This window comes from Balaenoptera acutorostrata, chromosome 1, assembly GCF_949987535.1.
Source record: "Balaenoptera acutorostrata chromosome 1, mBalAcu1.1, whole genome shotgun sequence".
Lineage (NCBI taxonomy): Eukaryota > Metazoa > Chordata > Mammalia > Artiodactyla > Balaenopteridae > Balaenoptera > Balaenoptera acutorostrata.
The window spans coordinates 27,554,760-27,568,720 of NC_080064.1; the positions used below are offsets into that span (position 1 = coordinate 27,554,760).

The 13,961-nt window shown below is 48.5% G+C and overlaps 1 protein-coding gene across 1 annotated transcript in view; it reads left to right on the forward strand.

Annotated features, from left to right (window-relative positions):
* Nucleotides 1-399: 399 nt before the first annotated feature.
* Nucleotides 400-13,961, forward strand: part of C1H1orf94 (chromosome 1 C1orf94 homolog) — a 36,132-nt gene continuing 22,570 nt past the window's right edge. Inside the window, exon 1 of the mRNA XM_057534269.1 lies at nucleotides 400-728. Within this exon, the coding sequence (XP_057390252.1) occupies nucleotides 400-728 (329 nt within the window). The remainder of the gene's footprint in view (nucleotides 729-13,961) is intronic.

Genomic DNA, 13,961 nt, shown 5'->3' on the forward strand with positions numbered 1-13,961 from the left:
GCTGAGCCCCGGGCGCTGCCAGGAGTCAGGGGCCGGTGGCAACGGGAGAGTGCCAGGGACTGGGGGGAGAGCCAGCCCTCCCCTTCCAGTTGTTCCCAGATGTCATTCTGCCCCCCCAGGTGCCTGGTTCCTGAGCTCAGGGGGATTCCACGGTTACTAAGCTACTGGTTTTTGTTGACTTTTAAATATTTTCTTCTAAGGGAGAAGGGGAGGGGGGCAAAAGTCAAGAAAGAGCAAATAAAAACAAGTCAAAATAAGTACCCCCTCCCCAAAAGAAAGCTGTCCTCCATCCATCACTTACGCACAAATCGAAGGCCTCTGAACATAGTCACCTTGCTGGACCAACAGCTAGACAGAACTGACCTCCTTCTGCCCCATCCTCATCTCCCTTTCTGGTGAATGAGGGGTGGTGGCGGACGGTCCCCCTGTCTTCGAGCCCTGGGTGGACAAAGGGGCTTCCGGAAAGAGAGGAAGAGGATGGCCAGTGGGAATGGGCTGGCTTTGTCCTCAGCCCTGGTGGCCAAGCGCCCCTCCGCCCTGGGCCCGTTCCCCAGGTACATCTGGATCCACCAGGACACACCCCAAGACAGCTTAGACAAGACTTGCCATGAAATCTGGAAGAGAGTTCAGGGCCTGCCCGAGGCCTTGCAGCCCAGGACCTCCAAGGAGCAGCTCTCTGCCCCCATGGCTGGCACCCCAAGAGACAATGGCCTCAGCTTCCAAGAAGAGTGAGTGTCCCCTTACGTGACCCAAGGGAGGGGGGAGGAGATGAGGTCTAACCCTCTGGGGGAGTGTTTTGACCTGTTGTTCAGTCTGGCTAAACCCTAAAGGCTGTGTACTTTTCCTCCACCCACCATGGTCCTCTGTCCAGTAGGAGTGTTGATTGGGATCCTGAAGTTACCTGAGTGAAGGGCCAGACCAGGGCTGTATTTCTACTGCCTCTGTACCAGCCCACTCAGGGGATATTTCTTGTCTAAAGGCATTGGCAACTCCAATGTAGATCTGAGGACCTTGAAAAACCACCCTAGCCAGGGCTGAAGGCTAGAAGTCCGTGGCTTTCCCCAGAGGCAACTAGAAGATCCTTCTCCCCTGCCGCCCTCAAAGGCTAGGCATTGGCACAGATGAGTCTGATGGTTTTAAACCACATCTGGAATTCCCTAATACAGGGAGCAGCTGTCCCATTCAGCCTCCACGGAAGCCGCTGCGAGAGCGCACATCAAAATATTTACTGGGAAGGCACTGACATATTCAGAGGACATAATAGAAAATTAAAGTGCAGGAAGATGGCTGTAAATAGCCCATTTCCTGGATGGGAAATCCTGTGTCTGGGAAACACAGAGCTAAAAGTTTCTCCACCAGGGCAAAGTTGGGTAGATGTTGTTGGGGACGGGTATTAGAAAGGAGAGGGAGGAACAGAGAAGAAGAAAGAACCTCGTTAGGAAAAGCGAGTAAATCCGGCGAGTTATTAATGCCACCATTGAACACTTGTTTACTGCTTTGCATCTTCAAAGTGGGCTGCAAACATTAATTAATCCTCCCAGAGTCCCTATGAGGCAGGTATTCGCGTCCCCATTTTACAGATGGATTAAGTGTTAATAATTAAGTGCTAATTAAAGACTAAGTGATAATTAAGTGTTGCCTCTTCCAACACATGCTCCAGCTCAGCTCAGAGATGTTCTGGAGTGGGGGAACCCTTCAGGCAATTATGAGCTGAGTCTGGTTTCAGGGATTTCTACGCAAGAGCTAAGAAAGGCAAAGCGTAACTGCTCCCCAGTTCTGCACTCCATGCTGACCCTTTTTGGGCTTATTTACTTGCTACACATGAAGGCGAAAGGCACTTTGGCTGTTATTGCCTACCCTGCCCCCTGCTCAGCAGTACACGGCTGGGATGGGAATGGCCCGTCTACAGCCAAAATCCTGCTGTCCTGCCCTCCAGTGGCACTGAGACCCTCCCCCCTGCCCACTGCCATCTGCTCTGGGACAGGGCCTTGGAGGGGGCCTGTGGGGCTCTGCTCAGCTCTCAATGGCCAAGGAGCTGATTGGCCACTTTGTGGACCAAGGGTCAGTGGCAATTTCCAGTAGATTGCACCCTCTCTGCCAGGTCACACGGAGTTAATGGAAACAGACTCTACTTCCAGTCTGCACTTGGCTGAAAACTGAACTAGCACACCTTTGGCCAGTCGCTTAACTCCATTTGGCCTTAATTTTCTCATCTGCAAATGGAGAACGATATGCCCTGCCTTGTCCATCTCAGAGTTGATAATGAGGATCAAATGTAATGGGGACAGGAAACTGAAAGCTACATTATTCCCGTGAGGCTGTCCCTAAATGCAATTCTCAGGGTTCAGGGGTTTTGGTTGTTGTTTTTGTTGCCTTCAATCTGGGGTTTTCACATGATGCTCATAGACCTTAGGGTGCTTCAGGGGCAACCCTGGAGTCAAGTGTCCTGGTTGCTGGGTCCCGATCCCCACATCAGCCAGAGCTGTTCGGCTTTCATGGGTTTTTACTTACTGAAGTTCTGAGTAAAGGCTGCATTTGAAAAAAGGGTTCTGCTATGAGAAAAGAGCTAGGAAACCATTGCCTTAGATGAATAAATGATATCATAATCGTGCCGATATCAACCAAGTAGAACACAGTGAGCTGTTCTTGAAATAAAGGCAGCTGCAGTGGTGGAATCAGATAACTCTGGTTTCAGATTGCATTTCAGCCCTGTGCCAGCTGCGGGATTTGTTTAATTTATGTGAGCTTCAGTTTCCTCATCTGCCAAGTGGAGATGATTACTACGCATTTCATCGGGTTGTTGGGATGATTAAATGGGATATTTAAACATTCCCGGTAATAACTAGGATTTGTAAAAATTCCTTGTAATAATGATGATGATGATTTCCTTAAGCCCTACAATTATTACATGAAGTGGGTACTATTTTAAACTCCCCCTCTTTTTACTGTTTGTTATGCAAATGTTCAAACACATAAAATAGTATAATGAATGTCTGTCAATCAGCTTCATTAATTATTAGCTTTGGGTCATTCTTGTTTCAATTCCTCCCTCCCCTATTTTTCAATCAGATCCTTTTTACAGATGAGGTAACAGGTTTGGTGGGGTTCATTTCTTTGTCCGAGGTCCTACAGTTAGGAAGTGGTGGAGTTTCAGGAAACAAACCCAGGACCATCTTAGCCACTGCGTGATAGAGTTGGCTGCCTTCTCCTAGAAATTAAGGCATCTTTTTGGAGAGTCAGAATATTCGGCAGTCCCATGTTCTGAGTGATCACACATAGATAAGAGATTTCAAATCCAGGGAGCTGTCCAGCATATTTGTGGGATGGCTTCAGGCCCACAAGAGAACCTCTCAGCTTATCTGCCTACTATTTAATTTTGTAAACCCAGTTTGGGTTTTGGAGTTGCTAACTGCTATCAGGGCAGGTAGATAAGTAAGCTCTAGAACTCTTGTTAGCCAGATTTTTTTTTTTTTTTTTTTACTTTGTCCCCATATATCATAGAAACCCAGACATTTCAAGTTTGAAAGGGATCTTGAAGGCTATCTTCTGCTGCTTGAATCCCTTCCTCGACATCCTTGCCAAGTGGTTATCCACTTGTACACTTTCTTAGATGCAGAGCTCACCACTTGCTAAGGTAGCTCCTTCCTTTGCTATGAACCCTGACTGTCAAAAAACCATTTTCTTCCTGTGCTGAAATCTGTCTCTATCAAACTAATACCCATTGATTTGGATTCTGCCCTTAGGGCTCCAAACCGAATCTATCCACGCCTTCCTCTCAATAACCCTTTAGATATTAAAAGATGGCAACAACACTCCTCCTAGAATTTCTTGTTTTCACAAGCTGAGTATCTCTGTTTTGCTAAGTTTCCCTTCATGTACCAACTTGGTAAGTTTCTTGCCCACACTGCTGGTCCCTGAGGCAGTGCAGCAACCAGAACCAAGTACAATAATCCAGGTATGATCCAATCCAAGCAGATTGGATTCTCCCCATCTATATTCTGTATTCCTGTTAATGGCAATTAACACCACATTCACTTTTCTCCACAAGCCAACTTCAGCCTATGGACACATTTTGAGTTCATTCATTCATTCATTCCTTCAGTTATTCATTCAACAAGTATTTATTAAGCATCTACTATGTGCCTGGCTCTGTGCTAAGAGCTAGTGGAATAGAGCTGTAAACCAGATGAGGTCCTGCCTTCCTAGAGCTTACATTCAAGTAGGGGAGAGAAACAGAAAATAAGTAAATAGAAGAGTATGATAACTTTAGAATGGGAAAAGAACTGGTATTCTAGTTGGAAGAAACCAATAATAAACACATAAAAATAAACCAAATAATTTCAGCTAGCAGAGAGTGCTCTGATGGAAATAAAACTGACTAAAGTACTAGGGGGACCTCCTTTAGACGGGGTGGTCAGGGAAGGACTCTCTGAGTAGAGGCGGTCATTTGAGCTGAGACCTGGACCCCAAGAAGGAGCCAGTCAGGTGAAGACCTAAGGAAGGATGTCCAGGCAGAAAGGAGAGAAACCACAGAGACTCTGAGATGTGAGTGGGCTTGGAGAGGGACAACACGGCTGGGGTGTAGTGAGTGATGTGACGTGACACAGGGTGATACCAGAGACAGTCAGGCAAGGTCTCAGAAGGCCTGGAGGACCACAGTAGGGAGTTCACATTTGATTCTCCATGTTATGGGAGACCTTTGGAGGTTTTTAGGAAGGGGGTATAACACGATCACATTCACTAGTTTTTAAAGATGTCTCCAGCTGCTGTGTGGAGATGGTTTGTTAGACAGGTGAGAGAGCAAGTTGGGAAACCTCTGGGAAGATGCTACAATAGTCCAGATGAGCACGATGGTGATAGTGGCTAGACCAGAGTGATTGCAGTGAAAATGGATAAAGTGGGGGATTTGGCGTGTATTTTGAGAGGAGTCAAAAGAGCCTGCAGATGGTTTGGGGCACACAGATAGAGACATCAAAGCTGAATTGAGGTTTTTGGCTTGAGCGCTGGCTGGACGGTGGTGCATTTGTTGAGGTGGGGAAGAAATGGGAGAAATGGGCTATGGGGGAGAAATCAGTAGTTCTGTCTAGTGTCAATTAAACTCCAGAATCTTGTTCAGTTATCTTTTAATTAGTCTTAAATTTGGGCTGAGAGAATTGTGGAAAGCCACTTACTGACTCATATTCTAGGATTACCTATTCATTCAATTCCCCTGTTGCTAAAACTTCACAGCCTTAGAATGGGGGTTTTGGATTTGCTGTTGACTCCATTGCCGTGACTGTGAAATGGCATTTGTTCATTCCCTCATTTATGGATTCATTCAACAAACATTCACAGTTGCCTTCTGGGTGGCAGGCCCTGTGCTGGGTCCCAGGGATACAGAGATAAGTAGGACAGAAGCCCGTCTCTCTGAGAGCTACCAGTCTAGTGGGTGGGACGGACACAGATCCATGTGACAGCAATGATGTTCAACAAATATTTATTGTGCATGCCTGGCAAAGTGTGAAAGCAATACAGGGTGAAAAAGATGGGGACAGTCTCTGAGCTCCTACCTGGACCTTCAGTGTCTTGAGGAGGGCAGATCACAACATATTAGGATAAATGTCCGGATGAAGTGCCAGTGTTGTGGGAGCACACCGAGGGGACACGTGACCTGGGCTTGGAGCTCAGGGAAGGCTTTCTGGAGGAGGCTGGGGGAGGCGAGCTGGAAGGTCATCCTGAGCCAGACCCAAGTAGGAGGATAAGTCTACAGAAAGAAAGGAAATCCATTTAAGCATTTAAAAAACAGAAATGATTTCCTGACTGGCAGCCTTCTGAGGTATTATCTGTCGCATGAAGGAAGAGGGCTGTTTTGCACTTGCTCCAGTAAATTTTCACTGTTTGCACCCATCGGCCAGTCCCCCAGGCAGGAGAGCCACTGCGACTTGGAACCCAACGTGCTGCCTTGTTTGAACTGTTCTCCCAACAAACCAGTCCTTTGTTGCTACAGTTATTAAAACAGTAAGAGAGCCACCTTTCCACTCTCATCCACCCCCACGTGATTTCCCATCACCCCAGGGAGGTTCCCGTCCTTCCCTGCGCTTATAGGACTCTTTCTGGAGGCTTTCTTCTCAAGACCCAGCTCAGGAAAAATGGGATGAATCCTGCTTTTCTGGAAAAGTTGCTTGGACTACATCCCCACTTTTATTTATTAAAAAATTTATTTTTTTTAAAGCTTGAAACCTAGTGTTGGGAGTGATGAGGACAAGACTCACACGTGGAAACTCGGGCTGATGCCCTAGAGCAGAAGCCAGTTCTGGACACCCTTGGAGTCTAATGCTCACTCCAGGCTAGCATTTTCTCCCCTTGGAAGGGTCAAACCTCTCTTTGAGAATCTGAGGGAAGCCGCCATACACCCTTTGGCCTGAAACACAGCCTCACATCCCTTGACATTTTAGAATGTCAGAAAACCCCAGGCCCCAGGTTGGAATCCTTTTCTCATGGACACTTAAGTGTCCCCTTCCCTTAAGCTTCCCAGGGCTGGGTCTCAGCCACTACTATAACCCCAATCACGTTGACATCAATGCATCCTCCGTCCCGGTTGTCAAGTGAATTAGTGCACAAATAGTGCTGCAGATAGAGGTTCAAGGCCCTTGACCCTTCTCTCCTCCAGTCTCCTTACACATCGGTCAGTTGCCTTCATGATGGTTTTTGATTCCTTGCTTCCTTGCAGGTCTCTCTTCTGCCATTTTCAGGTCGTCTCATCTTACTGTGCCTGGTTCCTTTCCCTCTTGGATGTCCTTCGCCCTTTACCAGCTTCGTCTTCCTGAAGCACATCAACAGCACTGCTCAGGCATCTTCCACGGCTTCCTCATTGTCTTCTGAACCCCCTGACCTGGTCTTGAAAAGAGTCTCTGTAGTTGGTCCTACCCACATCATCTCTAGGTGCACACCTGGCTGCTCTTCTCCAGACTCTGTAAACCAAGATACGCCACAAGCGGGCGCACATTGCCTTACCTTTGCTCAGGTTATTTCACTACCAGGAATGCCTTTCTTCCATCTCTCTCTGTCTACTGAAATCTTACCCATCCTTAAAGACCTGGAATTAGTGTATCATTCTGTAAATTTTTCACTGCTCACCCCATTTAACATTTCTCCTTCCTCCCTCTTCCACGTTCCTTTTTAAAATTTTAAATAAACAATTATATCCCCTCTCTTTCCTAAGAGTTGAAAGGTGGCTCAGATAACAATAAAATAAGGAGTATCCCAGTATACTTCCTAGCTGTCACCAAGTTGCTCAAACTTTCTGTGCCCCATTCTCCTCATCTGAAAGATGGAAAAAGTCATAGTGACCACCTTAAAGGACTATTGTGGAGGTTAATGAAAGAATGTGTGCAAAGTTCATACAGCACCTGGCAGAAAATAAGGACTTCAAGTTCATCATCTTCATCATCACCCTATTATCATTACTATCAAGGACAAAATGACAAGGGTTAAGTAATCAAGAATGGTATGGGGCGAGGAGACTTATATACCAGAAAAGCTAAGCTAAGGGAAAGTATTCAGTGGAGGCCAGCATGTTGCTTTGAGACTCTTGGCAGCTGGGGCAAAAAGTGGGAATATACCAGTTAGTTTCTATAACTCATATCATCTAAGAAGAGAAAGTAGGAGAGGTCATCAGGAGAGATAAATCCTTCCTTAGCTCTGAGGACCCAATGGTAGGGGTCTTTATATGCAGGTAATAGAATGGAAGAGTCAGTTTATAACCAGCTCTTGTGTTGACCGTTGGCCAGAGGAGAGGACACAAAGTCCCAGTGGGATGTGTCAACGCCATTCTGGCATAGGGTTTCTGATGAGGTGGTCATCTGGCATGTATTGTACGCTGCTGGTGGCAACAGTCTTTCTTCCCCCACCTGACCGCGGCTTCTTAAGGGCAAGGGCCATGTCTTGCTCATCATTGTCTCCCCAGCGCCCAGCCGAGTTCCTGGCACTCAGTGGCAATGCAGTGTGTATGAATGAATGAGTAAGTGAATGATGGATGAACCATAAAAATGCCACTGCAAGGAGAGTGAGGCCCAGAGGTTGCCAGGATCCAAACCAGAGGTCACAATCATCAGAGGAAGCATTGAGTGACGTAGGGACGGGATATCAGGAAGCCAAGACATTGCAAGGTCTTTTCCTCCTTCTGCCTTGAGCTTAAGAAGGGAACTAACATTTTCTTGAGCACCTAATATGTGCCAGGCTCTGTATTTCAATTTTCTGTTTATCACATTGTCTTAGCAACCTTTCCCAGTTGATGGTCAATATTATTCCCATTTTACAGATGAGGAAGCTGGGGCTCAGAGAAGTTAGGCAACTTGCCCAGAGTCATCCAGCTTGGAGGGGGCAGAATAAGGATAGGGACCTGGTGAAGCTTTAAGACCAGAGCTCTTTCCCTACACCAGGAGCCATTCAGAATAGCCCTTCCTCCTTCTGCTTAACACTGGGATCCATGAGCGGTGAAGGGAAGATGAATCATGATTAACATCCCACGTCCCGTGTCCCCCTTTTTAATTTAATTTTATGGTTTTGGGAGCCGTGTCGCAGGCTGTAGGAGCCTGCAGAGATGGGCCACCGGTGGTTTGGTTTAATCCCCTTTTTAATATCTTTGTTGCAACGTTCTTTCCAATTCAGCTCCCAAGTCACATTTAAAAAAATACCTCTTCCTTAGGGTAAGCCTCTTCTTATTAAACAGATTCAAATGAAAAGTTTTAAAGATAATTTGAACAATAAGAATCACTCTGTAGCTCCCAGCCGAAGCTCCTTTATTGCTGTACTTACTCCCCAGTATTTCTTGTCTCATTCCCCAGCTCACTGAATCCTTCATCCCCCCACCCTTCCAGTCAGAGGCTCAACCCCTGCCTGCCTCTGTGTACTCCTTTCTCTCCCCTCCAGACAGATGGAGGGTCAGGGAGGGGGCAGAGTGGAAGGTCTCACTTCCACCTGCCAATCTGTCTTAGGAGACTGTCCCACCTGCCCTGAGGGACAGGCGGGGGTGGGGAGGGGAGCTGAAGTGTCTGAAGGGAAATTCACACCTGGATGTGTGTCCTCAGGTGCCTCATTTGTACCAGAACTGCAGGCCTGAGGGCAGAGGGTGGAGGAGGTATACTGGCTCAAGAATGCAGATGCCTGGGCCCCATTTTTGACCAACTGAACTGCCATTTCCCCAGGAGTGCCCAGGGAATCTGCATTTGAGACAAGCACCACAGGGGATTCCTGTGCATATTTGTAGGAAGTTCTCTGATACTTTGGGGGTCAAAGATGATGGAACCTTAGGCTTCAAAGGGACACCGCTTTGAGAAAGAGGTGTTCCAAAAAAAGCATGAAGGAAGGAGATCGACCGTTTTTGGGTTCTAAGAGGATGCCAGGGACGTTGTAAAAATGGACTCTACTCTGTGTGAAGGCCTTTGCTAAGAAGTGAGGTGAACATCTAGCCCAGGCGTGGCATTCGGGCAGCTGAGGGATTTCACAGTGTTGTCTCCCTTAACCCCCGGCGACGTCAGCATCCCCACGGTGCAGGTGACCGCAGCTTCAGCCACTTCCCGGCTTCCCACCCCCAGCCGGCCAGGCCCTGGGCTGCGAAGGGTCAGCGGGCCTCTGGGCACCGCACGTCTCTCCGTCAGAGCCGCTAACATTTGCACAGCGCCCGTTACAGTTTACCGCGCGCTTTCATATTCATCATCTCACTTAATCCTCACGCAGCCTGGAGAGCGGAGGAGCGGCGGGGTGGGAATCGGGGTTTTCTGAAGGCCCGCTGCCCACCACACCCCCACCAGAGAAAGGCCAGCAGGTGGAACTCAGTGGCTTTCCAGGTACCTTTGGGACGCAGGTGCGCAGGCCCTGGGATGGCAACTGAATCTGCAGTTTCTCTCAACTGCCCCCTTCCCCCCATAGACTGAAAACAGTCGGCCCAGGCCCCTCAGGCTGGGAGATAGGGGAATCCGCCCTCCTTCCCCCTTTCTTTCTTCCTGCTGGGTTTCTACAAAGCTATGGTGGTGGTGGTGTGTGTGTGTGTGCCTGGGTGTATGTGCACGGTTGTGAGGTGTGTGCACATGCTGTGGTTGTTTGCGTGTGTGGGTGTGTGCACGTCTGTGGTATGTGTGTGGGCATGGTTGTAGCGTGTGTGTGTGTGTGCACACAGGTGTGTGTGGCTGTAGCACAGCTGTGTGCCTGGGTGTGTGTATGTGCATTGGTGTGTGTGTGTACATGGCTTGCTTTATGTGTGCATGCATATGCGTTAGTGTGTGTGTGTGTGCACAGCTGTGGTATGTGTGCGTGCATGGGTGTGTGTGTGCACATTGGGATATGTGCATGTACGTGACTGCTGTGTGTGCACACATAAGTTGGTGCGTATGTGTGTGCCTGGTATGGTGTGTGTACCCAGGGCAGTTCAGTGAATCCTGGCTCTGGAGGAGAGGAAAGATGAAGACACCAGGTAGCTTTGACAGAGGTGGCTGTGTCCCTTCCCTCCACATTGGGCAGGCGCCACCCTGGGTGCTGTGACATATGTTCCAGGGGCATTGAAGATGGGTCCCTGTTCCCCATGCAGATAGGAAGACCCAGAAATGTCCACCAGCCTTGGTCAAGTGAGGATGGGGGCCAATCGGGGGATGGTGACTTTAGCTTCTTCATTTAAAAACTGCGATAACTGTATCTCTCTGTGCCTGTTAGCTTTTGATAAACAATAGTCCCTTGGTATCTACAGGGGATTGGTTTCAGAATGTTCATGGATATCAAAATCTGCGGATGCTCAAGTTCCTTACATAAAATGGTGTCGTATTTGGATATAACCTACACACATCCTCCCGTATACTTTAAATCATCTCCTGATTACTTATAGTACCTCATACAATGTAAATGCTATGTAAAGAGTTGTACAATACAATGTAAATGCTATGTAAGTAGTTGCCAGTGTGCAGCAAATTCAAGTTTTGCTTTCTGGAACTTTCTGGAGTTTTTTTTCCCAGTATTTTCCATCCACAGTCAGTTGAAGCCACCAGTGTCGAACCTGTGAATACGAAGGGCCGACTGTGTAACAAACCACCTCAAAGTTTAGCAGCTCAGCACCACAGCTTCCTACTTAGCTCCCATTTCCGTAGTTGAGCAGTCTGGGCTGGGTTCCTCTGGGTGGTTCTTCTGGGAGAGGCTCGGGTGAGCTTGGCGGGACGTGCCTCGTGCCCACCCACACATCTGCAGTGTCTGTAGTCACCCAGGTCTGGCTAGTCAGCTGAGGACCTTGGGGTTTTTCTCCACGGGATGTGTTATCCTCCAGCAGACTTTCCTGGGTTCGTCCACGTGGAGGTTGCTGAGTCCCAAGAGAAACAAGAGGTTAAGCCCTGATGTCCAGGCACTATCCAAGTCTCTGCTTTGTTACTGAACCAAGGTGGGTGGGAACTACCATAGGGTCAAAACCGTAATCGGTCCTCACAGCACCCCACTGGGGCTGTTGTGGGAATTAAAATGAGAGTTTTGCATGGGAAGCATTTAGCACAGTGCCTGGCTGGTTAGTTCATTCTCCATAAATGCTCATCCTTCTGATTTCGTGAACTAGAACCTGAGGTTTAGACATATTAGGCAGCTTGCTTGAGGGCTGGCCTCCATTAAGCAGTGGGAATTTGAATCCAGTTTCTGCCTCCTTCCAGGCGCGGAGCTTTTTAGCCGCTCTGCTCTGCTGCCCCACCCACGCAGACACGTGAAGTCGGCCTCACCCCCAGCCGGGAGGTCAGTCTCCCGATGGAGCCAGAGCCCTTCTCTTGCTTCGATCTTCAACCACCCACGTTGCCTGGGCCCCTGGCCTGGGTACCGTGTTTGTCATCAATCTGAAATGCCGTAGTGGGAAGAAAATAGTTGTTTTGGTGTCCTCGTCCAGCACTCACAATTCTCTGCTTGCATTTTTCTGTTGTTTGGCTCAGACGAATAGCAGTTTTCATCTTTTCTCGGTGTTATCGTGAACACAGAACTGCGGTCGGGGAGCTAACAGCATGCTTGCTTAGTCATTATTCTGGGGAGGGGCGCCAGCCAGTCAATAGCCTTTATTTTTATACGACTCTATACACTGCAAATGCAGAAATGATGTGTGGTGCCCGTGTACAGAGTCGCCATCAGACACCTCTCATTTCTGGAGGTGGGCAAAGCAGAGGTAGTGGTACCAGCTGGGTCCCCAGCAGCAATTCCGACTAGCTTCCTTTGGCAGCGCCCGGGAGTTGGGTTAACGGCCCTGAATGATTCACTGTGATAGAGAGTCTGTGGCAGATTTTATGCTTTTTACCAACTCAAAGCAGAAAGCAAATAGCACGGGAGAGGTGCCAGCATCGGCACAACTTCTTAAGAAGAGAGGAAAAAAGAGAGATACCAGGAGGTGCAGGCGGGCAGGCTCGATGCGGAACCCAGTAAAGTTGTTGGAAGAGGGAGAAACCCATGCGCCCCAAAGTGGTCGCTAAGAGCCGGGCAGGGTCTGTGTGGGTTCTGCCGTGGGACTGACTTACAAGGGGTTGAGAGTTCTTAGGACCTTGCCAAGCAGGCTGGTCAGTGTCATCCGGTCAGCTCACAGGGGTGTCAGGCCCAAGGTGGGACGTGAGATGGAAGGCCAGAAATAGAATCAAATCCAGGCAGGTTGCAACCACTGAAGGAGCTGGGCAGTCTTTGGCAACACAGCTCTTGATTTCAAGAGTTTCAAGAAACGGACAAGGGTAAAGACAAGTTCGTGAGCCAGTTTATTCATTTATTCAACAAATCCTTAATGAGCTGGAGGTAGGTGCCCAGCACTGCTCGAGGTCCTGAGGCCTCCATGGTGAACAAGATACAGTCCCTGCCCTCAGGGAGGATGAGTTGTTGTAGGGAGTGAAGACATAAGAAAATACTACATGATGGTGATGATAAACACTAGGAAGAAAATAAACAGATTGATGGAGCGTAGAGTGCCTAGTAAGAGTCAGTCAAGGGATGATCTGGCATCCAAAGGAGGTGCAAAGGCCCTGGGGTTGGAATGAACTTGACATGCCAAGGCATATTTATAAGACCAGAGTGGCTGGAAGAAGAGGAGTCAAAGCAGGAGGGGGTAACAGGGCCACTTTGTGGGGTGCCCTGGGGGGTCAGAAAGGAGTATGGATTTTTAGTCTATGTGTAGTGAGAATTCACATAAGGGTTTAAGTGGAGGAATGGTTTAGATCTAAGTTCTAAGAATGTCTGAGCTCTGCAGGCATGCAGTTTTCTAGAACAGAAAAGAGCAAACGAATCTTGTTTTCTTGGGGGTGGAGAGGGCAGGTAGGCGAGACCCTTGCTCAGAGACTTGTAATTGTGTGCTGAATCTTGATTGCAGCAAGGTATTTGATAAAGGCTGTCTTGGAGAAGTGGAGATGGGATGATAGTGACTGGATTGATTTATTCCCCCAAACTGTTGATCCAGGATTACTGTCAGACTGGGAGGGGGAGGGTTTCCAGCAATGGCCCTAAGGCTCAGCCCTGGACTCTCTCCCCTTCAACATTTCTGTCCATCAATTGGTGGGGGACCCAGAAGGCGTGCTCATCAGACATGCAGCTGACACAGAGCTGTCAGGGACGGCTAATGCCACGGATGACAAGCTCAGGATTCACCGTGATGATCCTCCGCAGGCTGGAGTGGTGGGATGATGCTAGCAATATCCCTGATTGCATTCAGATTGGGGACCAAAGCCCAGCCACGGAGCAGGGGCCGGGTGGACCTCGCTGGAGAACGATCCCTGGAAAAGAAGCCGGGTTGGGGTAGGAGGAGGTCAGGAAGTCAGCCGGACCCGGCAGCATCCTCACACCAGTCTCTTCACTTTCTCAGCGACAAGGTCCTTCACCTCTTTCAGGCTCACTTTTCCCACCTGTAAAGTGAGAATGATATTGTCTATTGCCCAGGGACGTGGAGAGGATTAAATGCAAGCATATATGTGGATGCCTGGCTTCCAGTCTGGCCTGTAGTG